This window comes from Schistosoma haematobium, chromosome 4, assembly GCF_000699445.3.
Source record: "Schistosoma haematobium chromosome 4, whole genome shotgun sequence".
NCBI classification, from domain to species: Eukaryota; Metazoa; Platyhelminthes; class Trematoda; order Strigeidida; family Schistosomatidae; genus Schistosoma; species Schistosoma haematobium.
Window position 1 is genome coordinate 38,819,720 of NC_067199.1, and position 12,206 is coordinate 38,831,925.

A 12,206-nucleotide genomic window follows, 5' to 3' on the forward strand; every position below is an offset into this window, starting at 1 on the left:
CATTTGTTCTGTAACAAATTCCTGATTTAAATAAGTGGTAATTATTGATGTGCAACCAATAAATTCTAATATTGTATCGCTTTTCATCTACTTCGTTTAAGGCCACTATAATAACAGTCATAACTTCCGAAAAACATGTGTTGCTTAAAGCTCAATGCATTCAGTTGAATTTTATTAGAAAATCCTACTGATATCACCTTCTAAAAAATTATTTAATGCTAAATATTCACTATTTTGTTGACGGAGTAAAATATAAACGATACAAATGACCTTTACCATTTCACTCCATCAATCTATAAACGATGTGAACTGAAAAATGATTAAACTGAAAACTATCATTAGGGGGTTCATACACTTTTATTGAATATATATATCGTTTATTCGAACACCAATTTAGAGTAATTTAGCAGTAGTTTTAACTACTTGTAAGTAGTATAAATCTACTTTCGACACTTTCATCGATACAGAGATAATGAACAGTGAAGTATAGAAGAACGAACGAAACCAACTTCTGTTTGGATTTTTTTATGTTGCTCTTACCTCAGTATTTAGATTAGTATTAATGAAATCAGCATTTAATTATAATGTACTGAGTTCGGTACAGAACAATCCTTCTGTATGTTTGTCTGGAACAAAGATTTTACTGTTTATTCAGGTAGTTCTGTGATGACTTTACATACTTTTAGCAATTATTTCCACACCTAAAAGCATATCATCCAGAGATTTACTGAAACTTAGGAAGCATTATATAGTTGAAATATGTTCCCACCTCTTCTCATTGTGTCTAACCCAAGACCCGTTTGATCTAGGAGATATCACGAAACTACCAAATCGAAATGTTGGGATCCACTTGTGCACAATGCAAACTTCAGTTATTCTCTCCCATAAATTGCGATTCTAACACTTTTGTCATTAGTTAGTTTTTACCTCATTATTATATTTATCTTTGCAGATAATGAATATATTCCTACGAGAATAATCGTCAAGTGCTCCACAGTTTTCAACAATTTTTCATCTAAAAATAATTGAAAATTACTTTTAAATTTTTATGTTCCTATGTTTTATGACATTTTTGTATTATTACTCTTTCAGACACTCACAAAGTTATTATATCAGATGTCTGTTTGGAACCTGGATTACCAATTGTTTTACGTGTTGTTCCTGAATCGTATCCAGAAGGAGCATTTACCGAAATCCTAATTACTGATGTAAGCATATCTTTTATTATGGTAACTTCAGCTTTATGTATGCTGATTTGTTGTCTCCTGTTAAATATACACTTCGTGGTTAGTCCATAATGTGTTGGGTCAAAAAAAATACAAATTAGCAGACTCGATGAGTAAACACTAACAAACACGTCATCATAAACCAATAAAGAACTCTTTAAATATTCAGCAGTAATACTGAATGGCGGCACTATATTCCCCCCACAAACACAGAAACAAAGCTTCACAGCCTTTTGTAAGCAATGATGGATGGTGGAATCCAGGACGCGCGTTTCTTCACGTTCGGGACTCGTCGGCTGGATGTACCTGCATGAGTTGATGTTCACTCCGGGACTCGAACCCAGTACCATTCGCTTCAAACGCCATCGCGTTATCCACTCAGCTCCCGAGTCCTGATAGCCACTTGCTTGTACAATGGGGGGAATTTAAATTCACTTGGTATTGTTTGGCTTGTATCTTCCCATATCGAGGCATACGCACAGCATGCACATATGCCAATAACAGACTGATCAATTGCAGTCTTAAAAACCTCAATGGGAAGATACAAGCCAAACAATACCAAGTGAAACTGCATAGGTTTCACCAAATCACATTACACAGAACCAAATCGATCATGTTTGCATCACAAAAAAATTAGAAGGTCAATGGAAGACGTGGGAACCAAAAGGCGAACTGATTTAGCTTCAGATCACCACCTGGTGGTTGTCAAGATGAAGATGAAGTTAAAAAAGCACTAGACATCCGGAAAACAGAACTACAAAGGTTTAATGCAGCGTACCTTTGACATACTGACAAATTCAATCAATTCAAGATAGCTCTCAACAATAGGTTCCAAGCCTTAGAAGATCTATTCAGAGAGGAAGAAACTAGAAAAGGATCAAAGGCACACTGGCTTCAAAGTGCCAAGAGGTTCTGAGCCACAAGAGGCATCATTACAAGGAATGGATCTCTGTCGAAATCCTGGACAAGATTTAATAAAGCAAGAATAAGAAGACAGCAATTAATAACACTCGAACAAGAGCAGAGGAAGTCAAGGCACAAACTGAATACACAGAAGCAAACAAGAAAGTGAAGGAGAGCATCAGGGCTGACATGCAGAAATACATGTAAAACTTAGCAACGACAGAGGGAAAAGTTTCAAGAGAAGGAAATATGAAACAACTATATGATATGAAGAAGGGACTTGCAAGGGAAAATAGCGGACCAGATAGGCCAGTCAGGGACAAAGAAGAAAGGTCAGTCACAGAGATTCAAGGACAGAGGAACATATGGGTAGAATACATTGCTGACTAGTCCCACTGAGTCCGCCGTACATAGAAGCCGCACCTACAGACATTCCTATAGCGCTCACTCCTCTTTCTTCTGGTAGTCTACTGAATTATTAGGACCTTGACATCTGATAGAAAGCACGGAATGCAGTGGAAAGCTCGGAATCAACTAGAAGATTTGAACTTCACAGATGATTTACCTATTCTATCCCATACACATGAATATAAACAGATGAAGACAATTAGTGTAGCAGCAGCCTCTGAATCGGTAAGTCTTAACATACACAAAGGAAAAATCAAGATCCTCAAATACAACACGAAGAACACAAGCGTAACCATACTCTATGGAGAAGCTCTGAAGGAGATCAGGACTTTCACATATCTGGAGAGTATCAACCATAAACAGGGAGGATCTGATACGGATATGAAGGCACGGATTGGCTAAGCAAGGGCAAGATTCCTATAATTGAAGAACATAAGGGACACAAAACAGCTGTTAACCAACATAAAATTAAAAATTTTAATACAAACGTCAAGACAGTGACATTAAACAAATGTTTCGTCTTGATACGGGACTCCTTAGTAGTGTGTAGTCGTGGCCTCACCAGAAAGTAAACCCAGGACCTTGAGGTCTAGCAGCAACCACTTAATCACTGGCATCACTGATTCCTCTATCAGCGATACAATGTTAATTTCAACCAATTTGTAAATAAATTTAGAATTTTGAGTGAAAAGAGCAATACTGTTAACTGTTCATTTACTCTATTTCCAAACTAAAGATTATACTGATACCTACTGATGACAGTGACTTAGCACGTCGTTGTGAAGTCTATCGTGAAATTGCTATGGAGATACTAGCTGGTCGCCGTGAAGATCGAACGGGATTACCACCGGAATGTGAAGTCTACTTCCGTTTACCACGTTTAAGTTGGAAAGAGAGTAGTTCTGTGGCACAAAGTTAGTTTACTTATTTATTTCCTTTGTTTAGTTTTTCAGTTGAGTTTTAATATATTAGAAGTTCGACATCATTAGGTACAAAATCGTACTTGATCTAGGTTCGCTACTTGTCAATACTTGTTATTAAGTTTTATTCGTAGCACTGATTTCATCTACATTCATTACTAGAACAACAAAATTGTCCAGTATCAGTTAATTGGAAAATGTGCAAACATTAATAACCTACAGAAAGCATGTGCAACCCAATATAAATTAGAGTGTAACGACATAAAGGAAGGTCAATACAATAAAAAAGAACAAAGATAAATAGAAAGCAGTGTGTGAGAGCGGAATACTATAGGAGAAGCAGTTCATTTACGAAAAATGCAACCAGAAGGGATTCTTCCAGTTGAAGAAGTTCCTCTCATTTATATGGAGAAATTAAAAGAAAGTTAAATCAGAACTACCACTGTTCTACATTATCTATAGGACTCCAACTAGCCAGTCTTGGAGGACCAACAGATGATAGTCTTACTAAGTGATGCAGCATAAAATCATGAAAATTATGAACACATAATCTGTTCAGTGAAATGAAATGCTACTAGAAAAAAAATATAAGTAGGAAAGTCAACTGAGATTAAGTCTTTAATAGAGTAGAAGAGAGGGGAAAAGATAGTTTTCGAAAACTAGTGGTTAAAATAGTTTTAAGAGAAGACCATGAATCAGTTTCACTTAAACACAATGTTATATCTCCTTTATATAAGTGGAAAGTAATAAATTTCACTATTTTCACTAATTCTTAGAGTTTAATTTTTTTATCATCTACCAGGATGTTTATGTAATTCAACTGGTTCACGTTCTGAGATATGCGATAAACTAACGGGACAATGTCCATGTAAAGATGGGGTTGTTGGTAGACAATGTGATCGATGTGCATCATATCATTATGGTTTCAGTGCAAGAGGATGTACCGGTGCGTTATTTATCATTATGATTGTTATTAATTATTCTTGTGTACATTGAAGTAATGTCTTTAAATATAGTGCATGGTATCAATTTATCAGATGAATACATAGACGTTCCAAATCCTCAATTAGTAGGGAAACCCAGAAAATTCCTTGAAAATAGCCCAAAAAGGCCCCCAAAACGCTGGGAAACATTTTATCCCATCAGCATTGAATAGAAGTTCCTCATAAACATCCGGAAAGTGAAGAGTCACATGTTACATTTTTGATTGGATAATTACCTATCCTACTAGTAAGGTTCTAGAACCTTCCAGAAGCCTAAGGCCATCTAAAATGGCACAAATAGCCTCAATTTACTGCACATAAACTAACTTTAGATTAAAGCGTTCTTTCCATATTTCACTCCTTTTGTCTCGTGTTCACGTTATCGTGTAGATTCAGCCTGGGAGTTATTAGAAGAGCTTAGGAAACTGATTCAAGCATTCAGTCAGAAGATTTATCACTTACATATGTTGACGAGAAAACTCTCATGGGATTATTGATATAACATCTTATCAAATCTGTCTCTTTTTGGTTAAAAGTTTAATTTAGACGTAAAATTTGAAATTATACACAAATTAGTCGTTATCAACAAATTAGAATTTCAAAGACAATGATTTAACTAGTAAGAGCCATCATTGTAGTATATACAACTAAGAGCTAAAATGTAAATAAATTTTAGTAAAACAAATATATACTCAGTGAATGAATGATTAATAATGGAAATTGAACGTTACAATATCCCCATTTGAAAAATATTAAATCAAAACAAATTTTCTATTAGGTAAAAGTTCTAGTAATAAATTCCAATAAAATGTTTTACTCTGGACAAAATGGCCGTTCAGTACTTTCAGGTTTTCAATGATGATCTAGCTTAGATCGACTCATGAATTCCATTGTCAAAATCAATTGTCTAATGCTAAATGACACAATTAATATTTACAGATACGTTTATATAAATATTTATTTTTATTCGTTAATATTTCTATTATTTTGTAGATTGTGCATGTGATCCTCAAGGATCTGTCAGTTTACAATGTCATGAAGATACTAGTCTTTGTGAATGTCGACCAGGAATTGTTGGTAAACATTGTAATATGTGTAATCCTGGTTTTTGGGATTTTCCAAATTGTCGTCCATGTATATGCAATGAATTTAGTGATTTTTGTAATCAGGTAATAGAATTGAATGAATAAAAATTAATTTCTACTTTTATTTGTGTTATTATGGTTCACAAATAAGTTTCATTTAATTTTCACAGTGAGTATACATGTCATCTGGAATAACATTAGCTTAACCACTACTGTAAATCATCAAACTGGGTTTTGTGGAGATTCTTAGAAATTTTACTGGTTGAAATCATGAGTCAGTTGAAGCTAGACCACCATGAAAAACCTGGAAGCACTGAACGGCCGTTTCGTCCTAGTATGGGACTCCTCAGCAGTGCGCATCCATGATCCCGGCCCCCCCGCAAGATTCGAACCCAAGACCTATCAGTCTCGTGCCAGGCGCTTAACTAACTAGACCACTGAGCCGGCATCCGACGGTGGTAATGTCTAACTTCAACCAATCCACGAATTTGCGCCACCGTACACCATTGTCTTCAGTGAGTTCTTATATCTCACTACAGACCTGGTTGAACTCCACGAGTAACGACTTCTCACTAGAACTCCAGGAGTATCTCCTGTAAATCATCAAAAATATCTTCCATTTTAGACTAAAAATCCTTGGTAGAAAATATACATGACGTGAAAGTATATTCAATTCAGAATCGAAAAGATGAATTTTGAGAAGCCGAACTAGGAAATAATAAACTGTCGAGTTACTCAAGTAATACGTCAAACTCTTACACCTTAATGAATCATAAACTAGCGTTTTAAAACTAATGTTTTTATTATGATTCCCAAAGATCACCGACCCAGTATCTAGAAAGGTTGATGGTACTCCGTTTAACAGAAATGTAAAACTAATATAAGAATGTTACATGGTAATCCCTTATTTTTGATAATCAACCTGCTATTAACAACAATATAAAAACCATTATTTACTTCACTTTAAATCATTTATTATAGGGTTTCTCGATGACTATTCAGAGTAAAAGGGTCGGTCAGATTTTAACGTGATGACTCTATAAAAGAACCTTTTCACAATACTTATTGAATATGAACAAGTTAAATCCATGTGGTTGTATAAATTTTCATTGAAGTCTATATAAAATGGTATAAAATGTACCGTTAGCAATGTCCAAACTGACATCGGATGGAAGAATATTTAAGACAAGTAAAGGTTGTGAAGATGTCTGTTTATCGCTTCAGATATATCAGAAACGTATACATTTAACTGCACACGCTATAAAACATAAGAATTTCACGTTTCATGATCAGTATTTTGCAACTTAAATTCTGAATTAAACTATAAACATTCATACTGATGAAAATTAATTAATCCATAAAATACTACGACATGCGTACAACTACATTGCTGAAAATTTGTCTTCGCTTTATGCTTATTTGATCCTGGTATCTGCAAACTATTCTCAGAATGTTTTAACGTTTAACCCATAAATAAATGGTCTTTACTCAATTCAGTAATTTGTGTGCAAAAAATACGTACATATACCTGTAAAATCTATTGGTTTTGACCAAACTATATTCAACTACTGTAAGCCCTGACTATAAAATGTAATTTGAGAGAACGTTGTTCAGAACTTTCTAGACTTTTAAGATTTTAATAGTACCACATATGTAACATTACAATTATCCTCAAAAATAGTCTTCTTTATTCGAGAATAAGAATTTTAAAGTCAAACATTTGAATTTTAAGTATTTTTCAATATTTACATTGTATAGACAACTGGAATATGTGAAAACTGTAGAGATAATACTGGCGGTGATCATTGTGAAACATGTCGTGAAGGATTTTATGGTGATCCTTTGAGAAAAACTCCTTGTAAACCATGTTCATGTCCAGGCGGTGGATTAAATCATGCTAAAAAATGTCATATGGGACCATTGGAGGAACAAATTTGTATTTGTAAAGTTGGATACACAGGTGAGTGAATTTTTTGTTGTAATCTTATTATTCTGTATATTTTTAACAAAATTACTTACTTACTTACGTCTGCTACTCCTCGTGAAGGAGCATAGGCTGCTCACCAGCATTCGCCATCCAACCCTGTCCTGGGCAATCCTTTCCAGCTCTTTCCAGTTGTTATTCATCCCTTTCATATCTGATTCCATTCCCCGACGTTTAACAAAATATTCGGTCAATTTTTTTTGTGTGGAACTAAGTTACTTTTTTGATTACTGTATTAAATAATTGGTTCTGTAATCTACCTTTGTATTCATTAATTTCTTGACATTACTTAGGACTAAGATTCTACTCTTTCTGCCATAAATACATATCAAATTCTGTTCAAAATTACGCTAAATATTGCATGCTATCTCAAAACAGTAGTTCAATGAGTTTGCATCTGTAAAGATACTTTACATTTATAACTTATTTTTGTTAGTATAGGGGATTTTGAAGATAATGGTTTCGAATAACAGGCTGATTGTAGTTATGCGATCATTAAAAATCAGAAAGCCCCAGACAGATGCTTCACTTTGGCATGAGACTTCAGCAGTACGCATTCATGAACTTATGAAGGACTAAATCATGGACACCAAGGGATCGTAGTGGGCAATTAATTTTCAGATAACTAAACTTGTATCCAATGGTTTACATTTCTTACCTTTATCTATTCACGATACTATGCTACCATCATCACTTGTGACTAATGGTATTTGTCTCATCTTCTACATATGTGAACTTCACAAGTCCATCGACTGATTCTAGCAAAGAGGAGAGAAAACCGATTTTCATAAATGATGGGGATTGAAAAATTGAGGTTAATTTAAGGAAAATAAAATCCACTGTTAACTGGTATATGTGGTACATATATATCTTTTTTTCAGGTCCGAGATGTAGTCAATGTGCCACGAACTATTTTGGGAATCCAACTGAACCTGGTGGTTCTTGTCGACCATGTGAATGTTCTGGAAATATTGCAGTTAATGTACCTGGCAGTTGTGATCCAATCACTGGACAATGCTTGAAGTGTTTACATAATACAGAAGGTTATTACTGTGATGTAGTAAGTTTGAAATTAATTCAGTGAATTATTACATAAAATGATGTTTATCTCTTTCACTTTACATTTTAATGTTAGTATTAACATGGGTTTGAACTATCCTGTGGTTAGTATGGAAGACTGAATTTCGGTTAATCATTGTTTAATGTATATTTATCTTATCTTAATACAACCGTTTTATCACAATCTTTCTGGAATAATTAGACTATGGCTAAGAGTGGAATTCAGGATGTCCATTAAGTTATTTTTAAGAAGCATTACTTAAATGTATCTAAATTCCACTATTATTATCAAAACGTTAGTGGCTACCTGGACTCAGTAGATAACTCGTTGACTTTCAAAGTGGAGGGTATCACGTTCGAGTTGTGATGTAAACATTAACACTGGCAAAAGGGATATTCAGTTGACATATTTATATGATTGGTTCATTCTGTCTCCATGTTCTTGTGAATGGGGTCACATTAATTAAAGATAGCATTTTAATGTAAACATTTCAGACAAGAAAAAACTATTTCAAAACTTTCTCACTTATTTATCGTATTTGCCTATTTTTTTACAGTGTAAAGATGGCTTTTGGGGTGATGCAACACGTCAAATGTGTCAGCCATGCAATTGTTACCCATTAGGTAGCATTGATGAAGGTGCTGGAGGTTGTAATCGTGAAAATGGACAATGTTCATGTCTACCAAATGTAATTGGTCCAAGATGTTATGAATGTGCACCATATTTTTTCAATTTAACTTCTGGTAAAGGATGTGAACCATGTTTATGTGATCCAACTGGTTCAATTGATGATTTATGTGATCCAGTAAGTTTCACTTCATCTAAAAGTTATATTTTTAAAAGAGAATATACATTGATGAAGCTATAATTTGTACCAATTCATAGTCGATGTATCATAAACATCTGATTTAATGAATTTCAATCACGACATTTTGTCATAATTAGTTATACAAACAAATAATCTTTATAAATATATCCATCAATTATTTTTCTTTATTCATAATTATCTGTAGATCACTAAAAATAAAGGGTACCAATTAAAAGTGATCTGAAGTTGAAAATTGAATTTGACAATTTACTATTCAGTTTCATAATCTAATCGTATTTTAAAATTTGTGAATTTCATAAAATGGTATAGAATTTCGGAAGAATAAATATACACTTCACAACTAATTAACAACACTAGGTTGATAGTCCATATTAAATGGGATTTTCCTTTATTTCTTTTGTATCTTTGAAAATAAAATATCAGTTAATATAATCATTACCTTATAAAAGTATTTTCAATAGTTGAGATCATGAGTCAATTGAAACTAGACCACCATGGAAAATCTGGAATCACTGGCCGGCCGTTTCGTCCTAATATGGGACCGTTCAGCAATACGCATCCAAGATCCCGCCTCGTGAGATTCGAACCCCTTCTGAAACTAAACAATACATGCTCACTAGGGAATGACTTCAAGAAGTATTTCCTGGAGTTCTAGTGAGAATCAGTGACCAGTGGAGTTCAACCTGGTCTGTTCTGAGATAGTAACTTACTGAAGACAATGGCGAATGTGCAGTCCAGTGCTTCCAGGTTTACAATGGTGGTCTAGTTTCAACTGACTAATGATCTCAACTATTCTTTTAATGCTGACGAAATTCTATCGATCATGTGGTAATGTAGCCTTAAGGTTGGGTACGCGAGTTCAAATTACTCAGCCTCAGTTCCTTCAAGGTTTTATTTACGCCTTGGTAATGAGTGCCATCTAGAATAAAACCTAGGTTAAGCAGGTTTGCTTGCTGACTATATTCAACCACTTAATATTAGTTAGTATGAATGACTTTTAAATAATTACATTTTCCAGTAGTATGTTTCATTAGTTTACCTTAATAAATTGTTGCTAGATAGATAATACTCATTTAGTTTCAACTCAGTATTTACTGTTCACAATTTAATTCCAACAATATTACTAATATATTCCAGGTTATGGGCCAGTGTCGTTGTAAACCAGACCGAAGTGGGCGTAGATGTGATCAGTGTAGAAGACTATTTTATAGCGATCCAACTACTCCAGACGGGTGTCAACGTGAGTTCAATAATACTCTCATTTGTTGAAAAAAACTTTTTTTAACACTAGGCGTTTCTGTTAGGTAATGGTATTTCCCTTTATGTTGATTGTATATCACTTTTTTAACATATAGAATTCCTTTTTTCTCCATAGCTTGTAATTGTGATCGAATTGGTTCAACAAGTGATTTATGTGATCCATTAACTGGTCAATGTCCATGTGGAACGGGTATAACTGGCCAACGATGCGACAGATGTGACCGAGGTACTGAAGGTATTCTACCTGATTGTGTACCATGTGGTGAATGTTGGAATAACTGGGATAAAGCAATCGACAAAGTTATTAGTAAGTTAATTATTACTACACTATTCTTTATTTCAGTTAATCTATTTTAGTTTTATATTTCTCGAAATATATATGAATAAACAAATTAATTAAGTTATATTGTGGTGTGTAGATTTTCATATGATTTGTATAAGAGCTGAATCTTCAACTGACTCACATAATTAACTGAAACCGGGTAAGAGTGTGACATTTTCGAGGTTAGCTACAACAACAACTATTATAATGATTCAGGTGTGATAGCATATTTAGTTGAAGTATTTTAATATCTCCAGCAATAAAGCAGAACGATCGTACAGTATATTTAAGGAATAGTCTTTTACAGCGACCCAACAATTTTCTTAGAAACAGCTCTTTCTTAGTTGGTAATTTCTATGACTGTGGATAAGAAACAGGACTTTTGAGTCCCGTTAGGGTCAGCTAGAACATATCAAGATCGAATCTATCAGCGTCTACTGTTTCTTATCGATTATTCTTCGCAGTTAGTTTGACACAGTCTACCTCTCATTCTGTATACTCTCCTACCTAAATATTCATCCTCCTGGAGAATTGCATGATTTGTTATTCGTGATTTCCTACTTACTAATACGTTTACTAGTGACTAGTGTTTGCAGACGCTCTCATCGAATGTCGTCCGTTTGGAGAGTCTCCACTGAACATTCTTTTCATCGTGAGCATCATCTATTTTTACTATTGGAATCAAAATTCGAATTGGAAATATACTTCCACAAGATTAGAATGCTTAAAATAGATTCCGCTATTCAGGATGATAAAATGACCATTCGGAATTATAGTCTGTGTTGTTTCTACACCATGACCTGCTGAATGTCTTTTCATCAGAGGGAATAAAGCATTGTGATCTCCTTAAAATACTAAAGTACACTCTATACTCATTTACTACACTTTGGATCGTTTTACTTGTGTTGGTCCCGCTGAGTTATCTATAACTTTCTTTTGACAGTACTTTGATTTCCAGAGCTTGTCGAATTGTAACCGGCTAACCATTAATATTTGTTAAGAGGAATTCACGTTGCACTGCGGAGGTATTCTAGAGAGCTGCTGACAAACAATGTGGTTTGTTTATAGATTTGTGCCCTGGTTGTTTCCATCTTCTGAACTTAATGAAGCATATGTTCCTCTGGTAAAATCCATCTTTATCCCCTATCATCATTAAATGCACAACCTGAAGAAATATCAAGAACCACAATACTATTACTATTCCAGTCTTTTTTTTGCTAATTTAT

The 12,206-nt window shown here is 34.2% G+C and overlaps 1 protein-coding gene across 1 annotated transcript in view; it reads left to right on the forward strand.

The window, feature by feature from the left end:
* LAMB1 (Laminin subunit beta-1) overlaps nucleotides 1–12,206 on the forward strand; it is a 65,271-nt gene that overhangs the window by 30,965 nt on the left and 22,100 nt on the right. The window contains exons 12-20 of the mRNA XM_051208231.1: nucleotides 1,093–1,208; nucleotides 3,274–3,451; nucleotides 4,260–4,403; nucleotides 5,434–5,609; nucleotides 7,284–7,485; nucleotides 8,391–8,569; nucleotides 9,126–9,374; nucleotides 10,536–10,638; nucleotides 10,774–10,965. Coding sequence (XP_051066941.1) covers nucleotides 1,093–1,208; nucleotides 3,274–3,451; nucleotides 4,260–4,403; nucleotides 5,434–5,609; nucleotides 7,284–7,485; nucleotides 8,391–8,569; nucleotides 9,126–9,374; nucleotides 10,536–10,638; nucleotides 10,774–10,965 — 1,539 coding nt within the window. The remainder of the gene's footprint in view (nucleotides 1–1,092; nucleotides 1,209–3,273; nucleotides 3,452–4,259; nucleotides 4,404–5,433; nucleotides 5,610–7,283; nucleotides 7,486–8,390; nucleotides 8,570–9,125; nucleotides 9,375–10,535; nucleotides 10,639–10,773; nucleotides 10,966–12,206) is intronic.